The 25,144-nt window shown below is 34.3% G+C and overlaps 2 protein-coding genes across 11 annotated transcripts in view; one reads left to right on the top strand and one right to left on the bottom strand.

Moving 5' to 3' along the window:
* LOC120634665 (plastin-2) overlaps positions 1-16,615 on the top strand; it is a 74,969-nt gene extending 58,354 nt beyond the window's left edge. Inside the window, exons 5-15 of the mRNA XM_039905404.1 lie at positions 645-798; positions 1,336-1,499; positions 1,810-1,919; positions 2,728-2,922; positions 3,491-3,704; positions 4,140-4,270; positions 5,000-5,147; positions 6,223-6,374; positions 7,351-7,452; positions 8,292-8,461; positions 15,899-16,615. Coding sequence (XP_039761338.1) covers positions 645-798; positions 1,336-1,499; positions 1,810-1,919; positions 2,728-2,922; positions 3,491-3,704; positions 4,140-4,270; positions 5,000-5,147; positions 6,223-6,374; positions 7,351-7,452; positions 8,292-8,461; positions 15,899-16,235 — 1,877 coding nt within the window. The 3' untranslated portion in view covers positions 16,236-16,615. The remainder of the gene's footprint in view (positions 1-644; positions 799-1,335; positions 1,500-1,809; positions 1,920-2,727; positions 2,923-3,490; positions 3,705-4,139; positions 4,271-4,999; positions 5,148-6,222; positions 6,375-7,350; positions 7,453-8,291; positions 8,462-15,898) is intronic.
* Positions 16,616-20,393: 3,778 nt separating this feature from the next.
* LOC120634667 (transmembrane and coiled-coil domains protein 2) overlaps positions 20,394-25,144 on the bottom strand; it is a 66,481-nt gene continuing 61,730 nt past the window's right edge. For all 10 annotated transcript variants that reach the window (XM_039905405.1, XM_039905408.1, XM_039905407.1 and 7 more), the window contains one exon: positions 20,394-24,430. In XM_039905405.1, the coding sequence (XP_039761339.1) occupies positions 24,403-24,430 (28 nt within the window). In that variant the 3' untranslated portion in view covers positions 20,394-24,402. The remainder of the gene's footprint in view (positions 24,431-25,144) is intronic.

Raw genomic sequence — 25,144 nt, 5'->3', positions numbered from 1 at the left:
TTCATAAAAGTCTTTACTTCTCATTTTCTTAAACTCCTTATTCTAAATTCAGAAGTGGGATATTTTTTCGTTTATGTATTGGAGCTTTGGACTTTTTAAATCTGTTTTTTTAACAGGTGTCTACGTTACCCAAACGGTTAACATCGATCTATAAGGTCCAAGTGTCAATTATACACTAGTGAGAAATTCGTTACATGGAAATTACTTTTTATTAGATTTATGTTTAAAATTTTCTTACTTGCACTAGAGGTATCTTTAAAAGATAAACGATACTACAGTGCTTAAATCCCGTCCGATCTAAAATTTTTAATTCACCATAAGATTTCCTAATAGCACTTTAAACTATTATTTATTATTAAACAACGTGCAACCGAATTATGAAAAACTATTGCAGGTTGCATAAGTATATTTCATAAGGAATCATCCTGTAATAATAATAAATAAAAAGAAACATATTTATTTTTCCGTACAAACTAACTCAAAACATTCTAAGTGACTTCTTTCAGTTAAAACTATGGCAGTGACTCAAAAACTATTAGGTTCAGTTTTACAGATAAGTCTCAGAGACAAACATAATGTACCTCTAAACCCTGTGAAGTAATATTTCGAGTTTCATTTACATGTTTACCAATTTTTTGTTACAGGCACAACTCATTCAGTGCGCCTGGAGGAACAGATGGCCTTCTCGGGCTGGATCAACAGTAATCTGGAGCACGATCCAGATTTAAAGCACCTGTTGCCCATAGACCCAGAAGGCAAACAGCTGTATGAGAAACTTAAAGACGGACTTATTTTGTGGTAAGTTGTGCAAGCAAGCTGAGAGTCACTCTATGTGACCAAACTGGTAGGAAATCCGTAGAGGAACCAGAATCCCTGATACAGTTTCACGAGATGCAATGCCAAATTGGAAATGAGCGTTGTACATTACAGAGAAGGTGCTGGAATAGTGACCCCTGCACCAGTAAATGCAAAAAGAACCCGAACTAGATGGACAGACAACATCACGGCCGACTGGCGCAGTGGGCAGCGACCCTGCTTTCTGAGTCCAAGGCCGTGGGTTCGATTCCCACAGCTGGAAAATGTTTGTGTGATGAAGTGTTTTTCAGTGGCTGGGTGTTTATCTGTATATTATAAGTATTTATGTCCATTATTCATAAAAATTATTCATGGGTCATCTTAGTACCCATAACAAAAGCTACGTATACTTTGGGGCTAGATGGCGATGTTTGTATTGTCATAGTAAAACCTACTATGACAATACAAACATCGCCATTTATTTTTATTTATTTATTAAATCTAATAATTAGGTAATGTTATATATGTTTCTCCTTCCAGCAAAGTCATAAACCACTCCTGCCCGGACACGATAGACGAGCGTGCGATCAACAAAAAGAACCTTACGCTGTATACCAAACATGAGAACCTCACGCTAGCATTGGTGTCCTCACAGGCGATCGGTTGCAACATCGTCAACATAGACGCACATGATTTGGCTAAAGGTAAATAATAATAAGGGTAATCAACAGTCATTGTTTCGATAGTCTATTGTCTTCTCGCGAAAAGCTTCGACGAATATCTCAAGGAGCTTTCGTTCTTGGTTGTTGGATCAAAAGTCGTAAACAGAAGGCAGTAGTTCTTGAAACGGCACGTATTGTGAGGAGGTTCCTCACTCTGGAGCCCTGACCGCCGGTTGCTTGGGTACTCAAAAGCCCTGCAAGCGAAAGAGGGTTTTTTTTATAAATTTTTAATAGTGTTTTTTTGTTTTTCTTTTGTATCACCGTTAATTTATTTATTTTTTTCTACTTATAGGCAAACCTCACTTGGTGCTGGGACTTCTCTGGCAGATTATCCGTATCGGTCTCTTCAACCAGATCACCCTAGAACACTGTCCAGGACTCACAGAGCTGCTTAACGATCAGGTGAGAAACATCTTTACCAGCCGGAAATTCTAATCACTTAATATTGGACATAGTAACCAGATTAAAATACATAGACAAAGTAATTATTCTCTTATTTTCAATATGCAAGAGTTTTTTTTTTTATATAAAACTTTGGTTGGATGTAATATTTTTAGTCACATGGTTGTGAAAAAATTCAAGAAATATTTCAAAACTACAAACTAATTATGCCTTTTTCATCAATTACCTATAACAGTCCACTGATGGACTAAAGGCCAGTGGCGTGCACTTTATACATGCAAAAAGCTCTACTCTAAAATTTGCGTCTAACTAATAAATGCGAAGGATTTTTCAATTTCATGGCATCTGCCTTCTTTATGCATACCCTGGTCACAAACCCTTTGCACGCCACTGCTAAAGGCCTCACAACCAACAGGGAGATTTGCCCATAATCTTAGTGCATGGTAGTAGTAGTAGTACAGAGAATGCTGCTGCCTGAAGGAGTGGTGACAACTGTATTCTGATATACCACGGACAACCATTATTTGGTTTCCCTTTTTTACTATACTTCGCCTGTATAGCTAAATATTAATTCCACTGTGAGATGGTGATAACAAAAAAAAACTCGGCTAAGATTGTGGTGGGCTCCTCTCAGACCAGGACGCGTTTGGAATCCTCCTAGCTTTAGTTTTAAGTGAACGAATGTGTTTATCACCATCACCTAACAATACTGGTAATGTATTTGTATGAACGCTTAATAAGTGTCTGTGATAGGTCTGCATGAAAAAAATATTTTAGAATTTTGAATGTTCGTAATTTGCTTTTTCAGGAGAGAATCGAAGATCTATTGGCTTTGTCACCCGAGGCGATCCTGCTCCGCTGGGTCAATCATCAACTGCAGAGCGCGGGAGTTACCCGCCGCTGCACGAACTTCCAGCAAGACGTGTCGGACTCAGAGATCTACTCGTACCTGCTTAAGCAGATCGCACCTGACGATGCGGGCGTTACTCTTGACGCGTTACGGGTAAGGCAATAAAACTATATGCGAGCAGGTACGTTCTAAACCTGCGAACTGTTTATGAGTTATGCAATCCTGGTACCGCTAAGGGTCGAACCAAATTCTATGGTGTCAAAACCTACATGGTTGTATGGTAAGTGGTATTACGTCATCTACTCGTGTTTGACGTCATATCGTCGTATGACGTCATCAATACGAATATTGTTTGACGTCATATCGTCGTGTCGTACCTGTTTAGGCAGCATCACTATATAATCCATAAGTCTGCTACGACACGAAACATGCAAAATGTCTATGAGATATATTCTGATACTAACTCAGGTCGCAACTCTTAGTAAATTTTAGAGAAATTTTGCATTATTGTCGAGGCCGGAAATGCAGGCAATAGTTGGATGAGGAGAGTTTGCAGTCTGAAACGAAGGCGAGCACTTTAGTTATAGAGTCACAAAAACAAACCTTGCAGTAAAAAAAAAACGTAAAATATAATAGGAACGCTGATTTCCATACAACAGCATTTTGGCGATACATTTAATAATAAAAAAAATATTTGACAACATTTCATAAAATATAACAGGAGACCGACCTCATCCGCCGTGCCGAAGTTATGCTCCAACAAGCTGCCAAGCTCAGGTGTCGTGCTTTCGTCACTCCAGCTGATGTCGTCGGTGGAGTCTACAAACTCAACTTGGCCTTCGTTGCCAACCTCTTTAACCAACACCCTGGCTTGCAAAGAGCTGATACCGGCGATGATACCTATCACCAGTTGGACGAAACCCGGGAGGAAAAGAGTAAGTTCTAATTATCTTTATGAGAATATAAATTCATATAGTTAGCAATAAATACAAGAACGTAGGAGTCGACATAGATAAACTTGGTCTTCGCTGCCAATCGATAATAAAAGCACTGTTTATGACAATTTCCATTAGTTTATTGGACATGGCAGGAAAAGAGCCACAGGATCACAGTTCGTCTTGTATCAATCTCAGTGTTTTATTTAGTTTGGTCAAGACCAAATAAACAAAGTTAATCCGGAGCTAGTCACAATATTATTTAATGTATTGAGAGGAATTGACCAAGTTTAACTTGGCCTTCATTGTCAATCCTTTCAAAGGTTAAATAAACATTGTGACTAGATCCGGTTTATTCGGTCTTAGTATGTAAAAGTAAAATTTGTCGTACTATGTAAAAGCTTGGCGTATAATGCTACCAATATTTTTTACCAGCATACCGCAACTGGATGAACTCTATGGGTGTTGCGCCTCACGTCAACTGGCTGTACTCTGATCTTACGGACGGACTCGTCATCTTCCAGCTATATGATATCATCAAACCAGGCATCGTCAACTGGAAGAAGGTAGTTATTTAATGCTATTATCAGATCATCTACGATTTCGGCGTCTCTTTCCGATCAAGGCTTAACTGCCATCGCTTAGAGCAATATTATTTTTATAACTAAAGATTTTAAACTAAGCTATTCGTGGTTAATCAACATTTCTTAAAAATAGCTCGTCGTGACCACGATCCATGCAACTGAGTCAAAATATACAAATTCCAGAATATTATCGTGGTATGTAGCCAGCCGTTGAACATTTTTTAAAGAAATGCTATTTTAATAAGTAGTAATATATTACATAGTTATCAAAAACTTGGCATCGAGGTTGCAAGAAGATGCAAGCAGTAAGGTGAACTCATAACGTAGCTTACGTCTGCCTAGAATATCTAAGAATATAATCTTCTTCTTCTTCTTCTGCTTGCGGCTCAGGTTCGTCTGGTACCTGGTGTCACGTCGACCGGCTACGATCTATTATGACGCCGCTGTCTAGATCTCCCAGCAAGCGTTGGTCGCCTTCAGGAAAAGCAGCACTTTCCTTGCTGGAAGAAGTTTAGCATCCTCTGGTTGCAAAGAATATAATATATACAAAAACTATCTGTGACCAAGTGAATGCTGTGAACACTATGATCAAAATCAAAAGACTGAGATAAGGAATGTTTGCACCATTTTTAGTCACTACGCAGTAGTACTGATCGTGACCTTGAATGTGGTAGCCCCCATTTTCGGCTAGTAATATAATTTTTGTGTCAGGTACACCGTCAATTCTCAAAGCTGCGCAAATTCATGGAACGCCTCGAGAACTGCAACTACGCTGTGGAACTTGGCAGACAACTTGGCTTCTCACTTGTGGGCATCGCTGGGGCGGATATCAATGAAGGAAACGCCACGCTGACATTAGGTAAGCGGCGTTGCGAATAAAAATGCAAACGCTGACTGGCTTGACCGTAACGATAGGAACGATGTTTACTGTTATTAATATACTAATAATATATTATACTACGACAATAGACACATCGCCATCTAGTCCCAAAGTAAGCGTAGCTTGGGTTATGGGTACTAAGATAACTGATGAATAATTTTTATGAATAATATACATAAATACTTATAATATATAGATAAACACCCAGACACTGAAAAACATTAATGTTCAGCACACAAATATTGTCCAGTTGTGGGAATCGAACCCACGGCCTTGGACTCAGAAAGCAGGGTCGCTGCCCACTGCGCCAAACGGCCGTCAATCAATGTATTTATGATATGGTTTAGTATATACGTATTAGTTTATTATTTTTTTTATATTTATTATATTATATATTATTTTATTGGTGTAATCTAGTTCATGTATTAGTATTGAGTTATAAGTATGTATTTTTTATTTAATTATGCACAATCTGCAGTCTGTTATCCTTTTGTTTTCCTTCCTTCTACACGAGTTTTATAGCAATTTTAGGGTAGGCAGTGCTTTTGTGCATGTATGAAGTGCGCGCCACTGATGTCGCTCCTTCTTTACACTGTAAGGTTTTCCAGTAATGTTAATAGATGTCCTTCCTTCTTTAACCTGGTCGGTAAAAAAAAAACAACAGTACCAGGCCCGCGAAGTCGGCGGTGTCTTGGAGAGCTAATATCATACATGTCGAGCCTGTACCGCCTTAGTGTGACCGGCAACACACAAAAAGGTTAATTTAAATCATTTTAAACAGACAGGAGACAAAAATTATATCCCCCGATTTTATCCCCTGACAAGGTATATAATTAATGTGCCGTCGTGCTAAAGCATCGGAGCATAGAATAGTAGACTCGTAGTCAACTCCCTTTTATTATAACACATATATTATTTGGATATTATTTCCACTTGTGTGTCAATGCTCTGTGGATAAAGCTGTGGGAGATGATAAATTTTTATCCTTTCCCCGGGGATATAATTGTCTCCTGCCGATCAATGCAGATGTTTCATTAAATTTGTTGTATTCCAGCTCTAATATGGCAGTTGATGCGCGCATACACGTTGTCAGTGCTGACGCGCCTAGCCAACACCGGCAATCCGATAATCGAGAAAGAGATCGTGCAATGGGTCAACAACAAACTCCAGTCAGCCGGCAAGACATCCTCTATCAAGAGCTTCCAGGTACCTATCACTCTTGTGCCATTTAGCTGCTGGAAACCTCTAGGGCTATGGAAAAATCCTAACCAACGAAACAATATATTAAAACACATTTAAGAAATCGTGGGTACTACACGATTGATGAATTCCTTAACGACAAGGCTGCTTGGAAGCAGGCCACTTCGCTCTCATCTCTCACAAAACAGAAAAATTCTAAAGATTGTTAAACTTTAAAATGATGTTGGAAAAGAGCAATCTGCTGAGTTTCTTGCCGGCTCTTCTCAGTGGAATCTGCCTTCCGAACCGGTGGTAGAGTCTCTACAAACAGATCTGGGAACCAAGGTGTTCGTGTAGGTTTATCCTGTGACTATCCGACACTCATCATCGACATCCCATTACCGGCCCAATACAGGGCTCGTGTCTCTGAGAACGACTTAGGCCGTAGTCCACGACGCTGGCCAAGTGCGTATTGGTAGACTTCTCACACCTTTTGAGAACGTCTTAGAGAACTCTATGGCATGCTGATACGTTTGCGATTTTTTCCTTCACCGTTAACGCATGTGATATTTTAATTGCTAAAATTAAGAACGCGCATAACTCCGAAAAGTTAGAGGAGCGTGCCGGGGTTCGAACTCGGTTCCTCAGAAAGGGAGCCGAGGCTCTAACCACAAGGCTATAAACTCTCCATGGAAAATGAGATATTGAAACTCCTACTAAAAACCAGCAGTAGACGTCCATTTAACCATTTGTTATGAGGCTTTTAAGTTTAGCAAATGTATCAAACTAATTCCTGCCGGCGAAAATTAGCAGCGTTTAATCGCTCCATGTGGCCGGCTTTACAGTAATGAAAATACGCAAAATTGACGTCATATGCATTTCTTCCGTAAATTATATGCACTGTTTTTTGCTTGTTTTATGCACTTTAGTCAATACATAAAATTTGTTTTAAGTTGTTTTTTTTTACATATTCTATAATTCGATGTTTTGAAAATAATTTCAGGATGAAGTTTTGGCAGACGGCAAAGTAGTACTTGATCTGATCGACTCCATCAAGCCCGGCGCCATCAACTACGATCTCGTTTTGCCTGGTGGCAACCAAGAGGTCAGTTATGTAGCTATATATACCTTCTTGCTGCTTTACAAATCAGCTTGGTTTTGATAATTTCAATTTAACCAAAATAATAATTTTAACCAAAATTATTAAAACGTTTGGCACTTCGCTAGAGGGTGACTCGTAATCTGATAAATAGGTACCTCAACTTTGTTTTCTAAGTTCCTAAAATATTAACATTGGTAATGTAAGTTTCTATTTCAAATTCAAATTCAAAATTTCTTTATTCATGTAGGCACTTATGAAGCTTTCTGTTTAAATTTTATTATTATAAATTTACATATCTTTTAATAATGCTTGTATAAAATTGTGTTATCGTACATACTAACCAGTGCATGCTGTGACTACCTATAAGTGAAATTATGTGTCATTTGTAACCTAAGGCTAGCTTTATTCATAACATAATAATACATGTAATTTTGTTGGTAGTCCTAATAAAAATAAATAAAATAAATAAATAATAATTGAGCTCGTAAGACATATTATAATTACATTGTAAAATATAATGTAATAGAAAAAGACCACTATTCTTTTAGTACATTTTTTCTCAGAAAGAAAAAATGTTCTTTCGTAAGAAAAAATGTACTGAAATAATATTTATAGTGTAAATATTATAAATAATATTTCAGTAATTCTAACATGTATGATAATTTTCAAAAATTTCTCAAGTGAGTAAAAAAGAAGAGGTAAAAAACAATTTTGAATGATACATGTTTTTTTAGTGCACTTATTATTTTTTATAATATTAATTACTTTAAGATTGTTTACATAATAAGACAAGTTAGAAAAATTAACTATTAGAAGTACTTAATAATATATTGATTCCACAGGAGAACCTAGCAAACGCGAAATACGCGGTATCAATGGCCCGACGTTGCGGCGCGAGGGTTTATGCCCTTCCCGAAGACATCACTGAGAGGAAGCCAAAGATGATCATGACCGTGTTCGCGTGCCTCATGGCCCTCGACTACATCCCTACTATGGACGCACCCACACACCCGTAAGACAAAACTAACCTCGATATATAACACACCCCTACTTTCTTATCCCGTAAGCTAATCGCACATTACTAGCTCTCTCTATTTAAGCCTTGGTCATACGGAGCTAATTAAAGCTGCGAATATTAGCAGTTATAAGACGCCAAATGAAGGCTAACTTAGACAAATCACCACGCGAAGTTCTAAGACAACTTAGCCCTGTTTCTATCTATAGAATTAAAATATTAACATTTTGTCACGTAAATTTTAACACTTCTTCATAAAAGAGCTGAACATTCTTTGGACACAAATTTTGGTTGGAGAGTGGATAATAACGTGTTATAACGTGATAGAAAATCACTTGATTCGGTTATCTAATTCTTCATATTACACCATTTTCTACTTCGTATTCATTTTATTGTAAAAACAAAGAATTATTATTAACAAAACATATGGCAAACAGCTGTAATAATTAAATAATACCCTCGTAACTTTGACGACATCACCAGTCGATGTAAGGCGGACACGCCCTTGCCATTGCTACTCATAGAGAGGCTAAGCAAGTGCACTGTTTCTCTAAGCTAATTTCTGCCGGCGGAAATAAGCAGCGTTTATTCGCTTCGTGTGGCCGAGGCTTTATGGTAATGGAAATGCGTGCTGATGACGCCAACTTCATTTAAAAGCCGAAATTGAATTTCGAATTCGCTGTGACTCGCTTTGAGAGCGATCGGCATTAAAAATATCGCTGCGCTTAAAAAATCTCTTTTATCTATAACCATCTCTAAAAAAGAAACAATATCTAATAAAATTTAGAAAAATCGATTTTAGTTTGGAGAAAATCGATTTTAAACATCATTTATAAGGAAATTATGTTTATTTACTCATACCAAACATGCATATTTTAAATGTATCCTTTGATATTTAAAAAAAAAACAATAAAAGCGCGGCGGTATCAGTATCAATATATTGATTTGAGCTTATTTTGTGATTGTGGAAGCCATAATGATTATATAACTATGATTTATATATTATTATATACCTACTATATACATAATTATTTATAAGAATAATAGATAACAGAACACATTGCCTAAAATCTTAATTATTATATTTTGTACTTTATATTATTGTACAAAATATTTATATTAATTGTTATTTTGTAGAAATTTGTGTTTGCTCTCGTAAATTATCTCTACGGGAGACGTATTTACCTTGGAATTAAAATCTACAACTTAAGTATTGTTTTGAAATATATTTTTTTTATAATTGAAATTAAGCAAGTAAGCTTCCCAAAAACATAGAGCGGCTTGCTTTTAGTTAATTAAGTTAACACTTTAGAAACAAATTGTGTTTCTAAAGTGTTCCTAGTTTCCGAGATCAAACACACTCCTAATTTTATGTATAATTAAAAAGCTACTTTTGAGAGGCCAATAAAAAAAGACAGACAGATTTTAAACCCACCTAACATTTTTTTTAATTAATACTTATAAAAAGGTTTTAAATTAAATGGCCTAAAGTTTTACTTTTTTTTTTAAATTACAGACTGTCCGTACATTCCGTAAAATCGAGTACCTTTTTATACATATAAAATATATTACTATGTGAACGGGTGTTGGTCACAGTATGACAAACTAGCGTGTCACCCGAAAGGCTTTTAACTCACTTGCGTCATTAGGCATACAATGCTAAATTAAGCTTATACACACGGATATTTAGACTAAGATATATTTGCACGCTTATACCGCTATAATACTGGGGTTTGACCTTGATTTGCATTTCACATTGACCATATTTTTCAATGTGGCCAGTGTTGCTTGCAATTTTTGAAATGGTAACAATGACGAATTTTTGTGACGTGAATCCATTTTTGTTCAAGAACTAAAGTTAGACGACACAAAACGAGATAAATTTTCGTTCGTTACGATTTCTTAGCGAAGAAGATCCCCAGTATCGTACAAAAAATATATGTGTGCATATCTTACCATTTTGCACACCAAAATAATCTTACTGCATTTTTTATACTGTGTAAATAATTAATCATATTATCCTTTCGGCTGATATACTGGCTTCTCTTATACTGTGGTCCGGTGATGGAATTGTTCTTGTATTGTGATGTCCCGATGTGAACATAAAATATATGTCGCTAGCCGGGTGGGAATACTAGTTAAGATTGTAATAAATAATTGTGTACGTAACACGTTAGTTTTAAGGATAACTTATTTAAGTGCTGAAAAACACACGCGACAATATGAATACGTCGCGACAGTCGCGTTTGTATTTTAGCCCTTTCAAGTGAGGATGAGACCTGCATGCATAATTGTATGCTACTGCATATCTGAACATGGCAAAATACCAGATTCGAAAACTAGGTTTTAAAAAACTTGGTAGCTCTCAGAATTCGGTCTAGGGCGTACAGTGCCGTAATATTGTGGATTATTGAGTATTTCAATAGCCGTCAAAACTCCACTGCTGGACTAAAGGCCATTTGCCCATAATCAATTTGGGCAAGGTAGTAGTAGCAGAGAGGACTCTGCTACCCGTACTCCGTCATATTCCCTTTGTCGCATCGTACGACACCCGAGAGAAAAGGAGAGGTTGTGTCAAAATTGTAGTTATTAGGTACTTTATCCAAATTAGTACCCCCTCCCCCCACCAAGGTACTGGATCGTAGGTACCGAAGGTATTTACGATACCAGGTCTTACATACCTGTTACAGGTAACCAAACGTCTCATCCCTACTAACAAGCCTGAATATTGGTAACGTAATAATAAATTAATCCAGGCTTATTTAGTACTTATCGAGATAGTATTAAAAAAGTGTCAATGTTTTTTATAAATTTTTACAACGAATCAAATAAATAATCGCTCGGTAAGCCAATTGGAATGTTTGTGGATGTTGTTCTGAATAGCTTTTATGAGGCTATCCATTTAATTACGTTACACGTGTCACAGTGTTTAGGAAGTTTAACTCTCTCCAAGTAAAATAACATTACCTTGAAACTGAAAAAAAAGAAAAATATTTCCTAACAAACTACTGATTCTATGTTATCTGAAACAAGATTTTTTTTATTAAATTCATGCTTATTTGTATAATAACACTAACCTTTCAAACAGGCCCTGTTTTGAGAAGAAACCCAAAGAAAACTCAGCAGGGTTTTCATTTGATCTCATGGCCTTGATGAAATTTTGCATAAAGTAATCTTGCATCCTGGAGATATTTTTTCAATCCGGGAAAGCTAGGTATTTCTGCCAAACCCCGAAGTAGACGCAAGCAATAACTTGTCTTTGTTGATAAACGTTCTTTTCAAAAAGTATATAAAAATATAGTTTTAACTCCCTTTTTCTTAACCTGTGACATAATGGATAGTCTTCTATTGTTATAGTGCGTTAGGTAAGATTTGGTACTTAAATAAAAATGATTGCGAATATTAAATCATGAGAAATGATTTTAAACACAGCTATACAAAATCTCATGAACTTTATTATTGCCTTCGATAGTATTCTATCGCTGAACAAGCTATGATTAAAAAAATGCAGCGTTTCATACTTTTATATAGAAGGAATAGTTCCATTTATTGGTGCTTATTTCAGTTGTATTCAAATCTCAACATAATTGACTTTTAAAATTGATGTCAATTTCCTCCATATAGTATGTATATTTCTGACTAAATTTGACCTAATATTTTTGAATATTAAAAATGACAAAACTAGAAATTGGCGTTGAACAGTTAGTCCCGGTATTTTCATGAATTATTATTTAGTTAACTAAAAGTTTATGTACGTTAAGCTGAGCTCAGCCCGCGAAGTCTCATTGAAGCAGCGTGGTGGGTCTAAGCTTTTCGTCCTTCTCTCCTATGAGAGCGGATGCCTATGGTCAATTGAGGTTGTTCAGGGCGTATAAGAGCAATAGAATAATTTTCATAGACGTAAAGCCTTATTTAGTCTTTGAGTTAAGCGTATTATAGACAATACAACTGCAAGATTTTCAGTTTCACTAAAAATTCAAATTAAAACACACTACAAATGAAACAAAGTTTTTCCTATATGAAGTTGTGTTTTGAATTACATACATGCAATCTCTCAATTGAGTTAAGAGATTTGTTTACAACGGAGCATCTATATAAATCACGCGCGTGTCATTTAAAATAGTGAAATCGTCTCATTAAAATATATTTAATATATCCCACATTCCTCGAATATTTCATTCCAAATCAGCATTTATGAACTTGGGGTTGTCTATGCCATTTATATAGTGATGCGTGAAATTAATTTTTTGACGTAATTTATGGCATTGACGTCATAAAATGCGGCTAAGTGTGCATTCAAATTTATATAGCATAGCAAAAAGAACCCCGATTATGGTGAAAGAAATTTCCGTAGAAAAGTTACGAATTGTATATTTCTTATGATAAGTTAATATTCTTTGGTCTTTTATCGTTATTGATATTATGTGACATTCCCGTGGGATACAACGATTTTTTTCTAAATATACTTAAAGTAATATTTTAATTTTAAATGTAAATTTTTATTTTGTTAAAACATTTTATGTTGTTTAGTACGTCTATATTTTTTTATCGATTTTAGATTTATTTTTTAACATATAAATAAATTAATGAACGCTAATACAGTCCTAACCTTCATAACATAGCGTAAGATATACGAATCAAAGTAATAGTATGATTTATATTATCCCTATACTATACATACACTATATAGCGATATGCTAGCCGTCATTTATGTTTATAATAATTATGTAAGCATATAAATAAATAAATCGGAATTGAAACTTATTTTTCATTTTATATTTAAACCTGTACGTAAATTTATAGTTCATTCACGTTAAAAAATAACTGTTCTTATAAAATAACTGTTGCTGATGGCCTAAACACGCCCGACCAATCAGGAAGCCAGAAATATTTAAATAACGTTTAAAGTTACGTTTACAAGTTTACAGTAACCAGTGAGTTTGAAAGCGCGTCAAACGAAAATGCTGTCGTCGCGCGATTTATTTCAGCTGTTTTTCGCGGTCTTTAATAAAAAAAAAATTGAGACAGCACAACACTTGCATTGCTATTCTGGGAAAATTCTGTTAATATATCTTTAACCTGTAGTTGTATTAATGTCTTTTTATTTTCTTAACGCGAGTGGACTGTTTTTTTTTGTTTTTGAAGCAATGAACTAAAGCGTACACTGGCAAGAACAGATAAACTAACTAACGTTATAGAAGCTACTGACAGTGACGTGCATAGAGGGTATGCACAGGGTATGCAAATGATATAAAATGAAGAAAGTCTCCAGTGAGAGTTATACAAATCTTAAGGATAGGCGTTGTAAGAGTAATAAAAAGCCTACCCCTAAGTATTTATAGCTCGTACTGGAGATTTACTTCATTTTATATCATCTGCATACACTGTGCATACCCTCTATGCACGCCTGGCTACTGACCTCTATTTATAACATTGGACTGGCTGTCCATGTATGACAGCTGAAATGTACCCATTTGAAGTGTCAATTATTGGATAGAAACAGGCGTTACTTTGCGGAAATCCATGATATATTATGAAAATAAAGCTTAATTTGCTATAGTCCGCGAGAAGCACGAGAATCTGTATGGTGTAATTTATGATTTCTTCAATCCTTATACTCCACACCAAACAGATCATTGGCAATGTACCCTCTACGCGCGATATTCTTAACAATTATTCATGCCGGCCGATTGGCGCAGTGGGCAGCGACCCTGCTTTCTGAATCCAAGGCCGTGGGTTCGATTCCCACAACTGGAAAATGTTTGTGTGATGAACATGAATGTTTTTCAGTGTCTGGGTGTATATATGTATATTATAATTATTTTATGTATATTACCTATTCATAAAAATATTCATCAGTCATCTTAGTACCCATAACACAAGCTACGCTTACTTTTGGGCTAGATGGCGATGTGTGTATTGTCGTAGTATATTCTACTAGACAACTCATATAACCTTACTTGTCTATAATTCATGTAAAGTAAACATCTGATGATGCTCCGGGACTATAGCAAATTAAGCTTAATTTATAAAAATATGAAGTGCCAAATGTGAAATGCGAGTGTCACTGAAACTAATAGGGTTCTGATTTATTCGAATTTTAGTACCTTGTACAGTGAGACAAAAAAAAGTCCAGTCCAGTCTCAAATTGTGGTTCAGAGTGAGTTAATATAGTGAAAATAACAATCAAACCACAATTTTTGACGATAAAATTGACAAAATTTACGTAACGCATCCTTCTCAAAACACATTTTCTTTTCAGCTGAGTTATTGCACACTGTATGTTTTATGTGGCATTTGGGTGCTTTTTTCATCGATTCTATACTACGTGTTTTATTCTACGAATGCCTATGTATAGTCCATGTTTTTCTTACTTGTCTTGTGAAGCAATGGTTTTATAAATTTTTAGTGGAAAAGATATTTTTATTATAATAAAACATACACAAATACCAAAAAAAAATTTTTTTTTGGTTAATAACTAGTTTTTTCTACTTTTAAAAAGTCACGCTATAAAGTAAAACCATTCTGCTCTACACAAATCTCTAAAACTAAAACAGGTCATAAAGTAGGTATTGCTGTCCGTTTCACATTGTATCCCGTGAAAAAAGGATAGCAGTATTTTTAAACTAGTCAACTTAGTTTAGTGTTAATTTGTGTGTAACAGAATTGACGCCAATTAAGACAGGTTAGAAAAATATGTAGCTTAAATACTTCGATGCTTTTTTCATACGTGTTCCAAAGTGTTTCTTGTGTCTGGTGTCAGAATGCTTTTTATTGGTTGAAGGAAAAACAGTTAAGGTATGTTTATATACATCAATTACTTTGAATTTATTAAGTACATATCATATTATTGTGAATAAGTGTTTAGGTAACACCCATTTATGAGATGTAAAATATGGTATTATATTTTACATCACACGTGCTCGTAACGTGGACCTCCTAATCCAAGATATTATACACGCGTGTTTTATTTAATTACCTATTACCATTTGTACTTGTATTTGTACTCACTGCAAGTTACATTATGTATGAAGAAGGACCATTTTAATTTAACTGGGATTATATTTTTGATACCGGTATCTTTATGAGTATATATAAAGATACCGGTATCAAAAATAATAGAGCTAAGAAACTTTCATACAATGAAAACATAGTAAAAATGGTCAATAATTTTCTGAGAACGTATCTGAAAGTTTAGCGTGTTTCATTCCTCGAAGTGTAATGAAAAGCGTCTTATGAAACTTGAATGCTTTGTTTTTCATAAGGTTTATTTTCAATTTACCACACTTGTTTCATAATGTACTATAAAATCAAAATCCTTAGTAAATAATAATAAAATGATATAGGAGGCCTTTGCTCACCAGTGAGACATTATCTTATAAAAGTAATGATTACCATAGTTTTTGTGATGTTTACATATACCTTACTTACCAGGTTGGACAGCACAGCAGTTCAAGTGGTAGAGAACAGCGATTACGACGCACCTATCACTGTGGATGGTATTATGCAACAGCACGAATTCGAATCCCCTGTATTCGAGCAAGATAATTTAGCACAGGGTGAACTAGATTCGGTATACGTTCAAAGTGAATTGCACTCGCCCGTATTCGTAAACGACAATTACGTATTCGGAGTGAACGAGCCCACTGACGAGAATACTGATCCTAATATGGTATCGGAACCCATTATTTTAGAAAAACCTGCGTTGCCTCCGAAACCCGAAAATTTGACGCCCGTGCGTTCTAACTCCATAACTGCTACGGAAAAATAGAGTTTTTTTTTTTAAATTTCAATGACAATCAGTAATTTTTATGAATTTATCAGATAAATATTTATTTTATTGTAAATAGGTATAATACAATAATTATATGTAATTTGAAGGGGATTAAGCAGGCGAATACTGAAAAGCATTGGTATTTTTATTACAAAGTTATTAATTTTTTATTTTTTTACGTCCTCCAACCGATTTGAAAATCATGGTAGCACCGATGAGAAAACCATGGTAGCTAAGTGACATAATTCAATATAAATTTGGAAATTGTGTATACATGTACACAAGCTGCTATGCTACGCTTCGTTAGTCTTGCGTCACATTACGGCCAAGAGGTTATTGGTTGCCTGGCAGAGATTGCTACTAAGCGATAAGGCCGCCTTTTGTATGCTGCTTCTATGTCTTTTTTAAATAACTTTTAGTATGAAAATAAAGAGTATAAATAAATAAATGGTTGGTTATGCGAATTTTTTAAGTTTTTCTCAATAAAAATGGCTCATCGTGACTAAAGAATATACTTAATCTCTTTTTATATAATTTATAAATAGTTACTTTTTTAGTCGTACAACAATGACCTAGTTAATCTGTATTATGTCTACTTTTCATTGGTAAAAAAGTAACAAAATTAAATTAATAGTTTGGTGTATAAGATATATCCAATATCGAGTGTCAGCGGCACGGTGCAACAGCAGTATCAATTCAATCAATTGCTGCCGTTAACTGCAGCAGAAAGAATATTTGAATAGGTACTAGAATGCCCAAGGTTACAACTGGGAATAACTCGCAAATTGGAAGATACTTGAAGGTATGTTATAGCATAAGCTATGATAAAACAGTTGTCAGTGGCAACATTTACGTTTGTATACTCCTAGTATACTCATTGTGATTAAGACATGTAAGGAGTCTGTGGAAGAGAGTACATGTAACCTGCTTGGACGTAGAACTTGTGATGTGAACTTAACACTAAAGTGAATATTTATTTATTTATTTATTTAATATAAAATTATTATGGGTTTAATTAATAAAGTACTACAATGACAATAATGTAGCGTCTTCTACCCGCCGTCAGATGCCCGCGAGAGTTTACCACTTCAAGATACCATGATTATAATTTCGACTATTTATTTCAGTATTCGACCATTAGTCATTATTAACCTATGGGATTTTATTTTTGTATGAATTTATTTTTTTGTATATTGTGTTCACATTAAACGTGTTTACCAAACAACTCTTAGTTTTCTTTATCTGTTACAGATTGTAAGTATCTAAGGATCGGGGGCCTTTAGTTACTATAAGAGACATTGCGGTATCTCACCCATTGGATTCTTTAAAAGTATACAACGCATAACAGAATTACGAAATAATATAAACGGATACATAAGTATATTTCATAAGGAATCAACCTGTATAATATTAAATCAAAAGAAACATATTTATTCTTCCATACAAGCGAATTCAAAACATCCTAAGTGTTTACTTATAACAACCATATTGAAGATAAAAGACCGACACGCGTATTGTACCTTCGCTACGCGTCACGTACCGAATAAAGTGACGGGAATCACATTATTTTAATTTACTCGTAGCATGTGATGTTAGGGCTGCACCTAATTTCTTTCAGTAAAAACTATAGCAGTGGTTTACTCAAAAACTATAAGGTTTTCGGTTTCACACATAAGTCTCAGAGACAGGACATAATGTACCTCTGAAGCCTGGGAAGTATTATTTCGGTTTTCATTTGCACGTTGTATAAATATTATGTCCGGCCAAAATAGGTCACGCGTAGGTAATGTAACTCAAGATTAAATAGAGATGAGACTAGTCGTTATCACCAACACCTGATAAACCAAAACTATGTCTAAAGATCGGTACGTTTACCTGCCAATCCACGTTTGAATAGAGTTGTAGTCGGTGCGGATACATCTGAAAGTAATCCATGGCCGCATCCAAAGCTCAATTCGCCGCGGGCTCTACCTTCTATCATATTAACCCTGCAGGCCATTTTATCCCGTGATTATTTCCTCGGACAAGGCATAAAATTTACTAATCCACCTCCAGAAACACGGCAACAAGGAAAATTTACCCCCGTTTGAGATATTTAGGGTCAGTGAGCAGTATTTTAATTTATATAATTTTTTCTATCACACTTGCTCGTAACGTCCTTTTTTACATCGCAACACGTTGACTGCTGCCTAACATTAACAAATACGGTACACGAGTGCGGCAGGATTACACGCTAGGCGTGTTTTCAGCACTGTTGAAGCGTATTCGAAACAGGCGCTACGAGCATGCGGCCCCACGCCTGGCGTGTTTAAACTTATCGCGACAGCTATGCGGCCTTTACGCAACAGGTGTGTTATTACATCACTCGTATTTGCTCATTTATTTATTGAACAACATGAAAACCCAACACTTGTCGCATTTGAATAGCAATTTGTATTTTTTTGTTGGATAAAATAGAATAAAACTTTAATGTAGTCAACACAGATTTCCTTTTTTTTTAAAATAATCATTTTCTAAAGAGCTTTAAATATAGTGGCTTTACATCTGGTAGGTACACTATTTTACTATATTCAAAATCGCGGCAACGTCAACCTGTGTGTAACTTGTGAATGTCATTTACGAATCATGATAAATAAATAAGTAAAAAAACAGTATTAAATACCTACTTACATACGAATGCTATAAATAAAATAATATGCATTTTAAATATAATAATCCTTCCAGTAAATATACAGAACCATTGTTAAATTTACTTTTAAATTCGAAACAATAGTAACTCATTCCTGAGTAGTTTATTGGTACCGCTGGCCGCACCGATAACGTTTATTTAAGACGATAAGAAAAAATAAGGATGCGGATGCATCGTTTTGTAATTCTGTCGGTATAATGGAATGCAAACCGATATTTATAAAATAAATTATTGACGATACCGATACCAATGAAAATAGTGCAGGCGAACTCAGGCGTACAAATATTAAAAAATATACAAATAGACGTCAAACTTATGTTGCGGATTCCTTTATTGCAGAAAAACATTGTAGAGTATGCTAAAATATAGGACGACGATCCTATATCGATATCAATATCTATTTCGCGTCCCTATAAAATATTTTAAAACAATGCAATTATCTAGGTGGGTATTATTTAGTGATCGATGGTATTATACTATTGTTGCAAATATTTGGTCGAAAACATGTTTTTTATATGAACTTGTTAGTTATACGTGTGTTGGTCGATTCTCTCGATGGCATGGGAATTATTAAGAAAAACACTCATGTATAATGATTAGATAACTCACAAAACAACGAATTTTAAGTAGGTATACTGTCTAATATATAATAAAACTTAATTGCGTTAACGTCTAACTAATATTTAATAAAACGTACTTGCGGTAACGTATAACACACTTGTTGCGTAAAGGCCGCTCTAACAGTATATTTAAACAACACAGCGTTTGTGTTTGCCGCACTCACAGAACGCCGGAAAAACACGCCCAGCGTGTTCGGCCGCATCCTTGTAGGTACATTTATTTTAACACGCCTAGCGTGTTCGAGACGCACACGCGTTACGTAGTTTTCAAACACAAACGTTGTGTTTTCAGCAGCCAACGTGTTAAGGATCATAATCCAAGATGCACGTGTTTTTAACTTAACTCGTTTTATATATTTTACCCAATTAAGTTAAGTTTGTACATCAACTGTGCATTATCTAGGTGAATTATTTTTCAAAGCGGTGAGGGCCCAGTGGTTAGGCCTTCGGCTATATCGGTATTCAAGTTCTAATCCCAGCAAGCACCTTTAACTTTTCCAAGTTGTGTGCGTGTTAAGCAATTCAAATATCACTTGTTCAACGGTGAAGGGAAACATCGTGAGGAAACCGGCCTGCCTGAGAGCTGTCCACAATGTTATCAAAGGTGTGTAGAGTCCATCAACCCGCACTGGGCCAGCGTTGTTAACTACGGCCTTAACGCCTTCCCATAGTGGGAGGCGAACCATGCCTTTCATGATGAATCACTTTTATCATCCATGTAATACAGGATTTTTATAGCAAATAAAAGTCAGTTTTGAATAAAATTGTGATGATTTAATTCAATCCATAGCCGGCAACAGAAAATGTAATATAGTAGGTACACATCATACACTACACAGTACATACATACACTTATAGTGTAGAGCTCCAAAGAAATATCAATATTTCGTTAGCTTTAAAATACTTTTTTGATCTTTTTGCTATGTTGGGTGAGTCGTAAGTTTGCGAACGTTAAATAAAGGCCCTACTAACCGAACTCCTATTGTATATTGAAAACAAATTATTATCTCTATAATAATTAGTTATGATCGGCAAATAAAACCAACCATTGCTAAAGCTGAGTAGTTCAAAAAATTCAAAATTCAAAATTCATTTCAAAATTGTGGTATCAGTATGAGAAATGTCGTACTTACTAAATCATAAGCTCTTCAAGATCTTAACGATTACAGTATGAACATTTGATTTACCTTCTCTTAAGATATTAATCACACGTGTTTTTAACTTAACTCGAGTTTTATTATCTTATTAAGCTAAGTTTGCACATCAACTGTGCACTGTATCTAGGTGAATTATTATTATTTTCAAAGCGGTGATTCTTATTGGAGGAGAGTAATGTGAAAACTCCGCGCAACATAGCAAAAATCCGTTAAACAGTACTATAGATAAAACATTTTAAAAGTAAAATATATTGTGATATGCTTACTCAAAATAAAATAGAAATCGCCGATTCGTCTACATCCTACACAGAACACCCAGTTCAGGCGTTAAAATCTTTTAGTATTGAAATACCCATGACGATTGCCTTCTGTGTGTATTCTCATAGGATTAGCGTTTAATTTATTAAGGCATTTAAGCTGAGCGATGGCACGGCGGCTGAAATACTCAAGGTCATACCATTATAAGCTTTTGGAATGCCGCAATGTTGCCGCTCAGTCTAATGCAACTAATTTGAATACACATTTATATAAAAAAAAATACAATGACGAAATAATTACAGCACTTAGTAAAAAAAAAAATATTTACACAATATACAGATCACATAACACAATTTTAGAAAGATAATTTTGTACATCATACCATCGTGGAGGGTAGAATGTCTAGAATAATTTAAGATGCGTCCGAATAACTATTCGACCAGTGAGAAATTTGGAATGTTTACATTACATCAATATTATTAGAAAATGATTTCACCTAAATAAACTTGGTAGTTTCAAAATTCGTAGCGGAAGTAACTGTTTTAACACAAAAATATGTTTCCAGGAGAAAATTTTATATTTTGACTTTGTTTAAAAAAAGCAGTTATCTATTAACTTCTATAGAGGACATGTTTTTATTCGAAGCTATCTTGTGCTCGTTATTGTGTCGCGTGAAATTTAAATAAAAACTTTTTCTAGGATAAAAAGGGCGTACGTCATTCTCCGCGCTTGATCCATAAAACACGTTGATCCGTCGCTGCGTGAAAGAACGTCATACCAAAAAAAGCAAGGGCACATTAGCAATATAAAATTAAATTAAATCTTATTTATAAATTTATATTTGAACCAATAAATAAAGTTAAGTGAAAAACAGTTACCGCCGTTATATTTAAACAGCTTTTAACGTCACTAGAATTTTTTCCTGACTAATTTATATAACATCAATATAAAAAAGAAGTTTTAATGAATATAAAAACATAATGGCCTCATCCAAAAAGGATTACTCACAAATCAATTTGTATTAGTTATTTGGTTGTTTCCGGTGAGCTGTAGTTTGATATCAGGGGAACGTTAACGTATGGTGGCCACGGATCTCAACTTACGGTGAGCTCAGGTAGCCGTGTTAATTGGCAGTTCTTATTGTGACACACAAAAAAAAACTATTATTCTGACACCCCTTCATCAAACTAAACTTAAGTTTAAGTTTTTAAGCCAACAATGAAATGAAAAAAATATATGAAAAAATAAGATTTGCGACGCTTCTATTCTACGTTTATTAACAGAGGTGAGTATTTTAATATTGTTTTGTTCCCGAAGCCAAAATATCAAAACACTCATTTTTCCTATAAAATAATATATCAATCGAATTTTAATAAATAAAATATTTTAACAATATTCTAGATTGCATTCGTACATAAATTTCACTATGGACACCTAATAAAAAAATAAAGTCCGAACTACTGTAATGTTACCCTAGAAAGAGTTTGGACGTTACGAAATCTGTTTTCGGTTTGGTAAGTTTCGATACCATAACGCCACTGTAAAATGGAATTAAATCCTCTACAAGTAACAAACGTTTGCGACTGTAATAAAAAAAGTATAAAATAGGAACAAAAATAATGAGTTCTATTATATGCCTACGTTCCATTATTTAAAATAACTAAAACCATTTGAAGATGACCAATTAATTCGTAGCTCGCAATCCACTCTGAGATGCTGCCACTGTTCCAGTATTGGCTAAAGTACGTAATTTGAATTACAATAACCAATTGCAAGCCAATAACAACAATTGCGTTAGTCGCTATGTGCTAACCGAACCACGGATTTAAGATATGACGTTATAAAAAGTATTAAAAATTTACATAAGGGATCCAGCCCTATCTAATGAATTCATTAACATTATCAAAAGTTTAGCAGGTTTTTAATCGCGTTTGCGATTACCGAAACTCAGAAACGATGAAGTAAAATTGATCGAATGTTTCTCTTATTTCTGTGCAAATTATTTTCATTTTAGAAATGTTGACACTGACATTGACAGGCTAATTGTTTCGATATTCCAAAACGATAACGATTACAAGTGAGCAAAACTCATGCTAAGGTTGGTTTTGAAAAGCACATTCAAATTGGAAAGCAATATTTCCCATTTTATTATTTATTGAAATCTAAACGCAAAATAGAAGTATAAATTGAAATGTCACATATAAACAAACTGCGATCCATATATATATTTTGACGTAAATTTTGACACGTCTTCATATATGGAGTGCCAATTCTTGCATTTCCAAGTTAAGAGTGTAAGAATGAATGATAGAATCTGGATTCTAGTACAAATGAGGTTTTAAGCAGTCTTACCCGGACATAAAAAAATGGTACGTAGACATTTAAAGTTGCCATAGACTCAATCCCTTGCAAGCAACAATTTGAATCACCAGCGTGTTTCAACAAAATAATATGTCGTGACAAAACAATTTTCGAAAAATTATACTTGAGTGGATACAGCTTACATTGTGTCAGCATTTAGAATTACAGAAAAAAGCGGGGTTAAAAAATGTTTCCAGACAAAAGGAGATTTTTTTAAAGTAATTTACACAATATTTGTTTATATAATTTTATGACAATTTCAGGTAAAACCTACACTTTAAATAAATTTTTTTGAAATACAAATCGGTTCGGTTCGGATCGGTTTCATCTTCAACGGAGATGTTATGTTAGGGGTAAGTGTGTCGTGAAATTATTAAAAAAAAAAACTTTTAAATTGAAAACCAATGCAGGACTGCTCAAACCTTTACATCGTATTGAATATTAACTGTTTAGCAAGATAAATAAGTATAATTAAAAATTAAACTCATAAAAAATTAAAATAATATTCTTAATTCCTTTTACCCTTAATAAACATACAGTTACATATAATCACAGCATAATATTCCTCTTACATACAACTTTGAGAATAGGAGATCTACAATTTAAATTAAATAGTCCCAAATTTATCTAAAAAAACATACCATCTCATGCCTGAAATTAATAATATCTTCTAAGTAATCCAAGATTCCGGATTCAAGGAAGCAAATATAATGCAGAAATTGGATAAATTATTCCACATGTTAAAAATACTTTTACATATTTTTTTAATAATATCTTAGACAGGTGACGAAAACAAATATTTAAGTGACCGGCTTTCTGTAACTATCTGAGATAGATTCTGGATATTTTTATCGTTATTAACTGCTGGCGTAAATTATTATTGCTATATATTGTCTACTTGTCTAGGTTTTACACTTATTTATCTTGTCATGACATTTATTGCTTTCTCAAAGACGCCAAACATATTTATTAATACCTTAACAACTGAGGCGGTTTCAGTCTTCGACTGAATAAAATTAAGAAAAAACGTCAGGGCAAAATTGAAATATCACTGTTTCCACCAAAACGCCCATTAGTAATCAACCACACAATGACTTGCATTCATACCTGAATTAAGGAAAAAAAAAAATGAAAATTAAAACAAAATATCAAATTGAAATAAAAGAAGGAACCTTTTATAAAAATAAATATATATTATACTGAGAAATACAATAAATTACAACAGTCCATAAATTATAAAATAATACTATGTTTTCATTCAAATAAAAATTATGTCACAGCTAGAATCCAACCGTCTCAAAGAAGCAAGATTAAATCCAGCGAGGTAACTTTGGTACTTGTTATATTGAATTATTTTTTCACTTTACTTGTACACCGTAAAAAGTTAAGTACACTGACAGGAAAACAAGAAACTAAAAAATGTTTTTTGATATAAATATCCAATCGCTTAGTAGCAATCTCTGCCAATCAACCTTCATATTATTTAAGGCATTTGTGACAAACGATTTTGTGAATATAATTATTATTAAAATCACGCAACTTGAAAATTGAAGATTTTCCTTTGCGATATTTGTAGGCTATTTAATATAACACACAAATAATTTAAAAAAAACCCACATATAATTAGTGTACGTCTGATTTCAAGTCGTTTTTTTTTATTATTTCCAAATCCAATCACTATGTTAATGAATAAAACTTTAAATCATGAACTTTAATAGTAAACCGCAGATACGTGAACGTAACGTACAGAACTATGCTTAGGATCCACTCGTGCGCACAATAAGTCAAGCACTACTAGTCTTTTTGTTGTTTATTTACCCG

The sequence above is a fragment of the Pararge aegeria genome, chromosome 24, assembly GCF_905163445.1.
Source record: "Pararge aegeria chromosome 24, ilParAegt1.1, whole genome shotgun sequence".
NCBI lineage: Eukaryota > Metazoa > Arthropoda > Insecta > Lepidoptera > Nymphalidae > Pararge > Pararge aegeria.
This window is presented reverse-complemented; position numbering and strand designations above follow the sequence as displayed.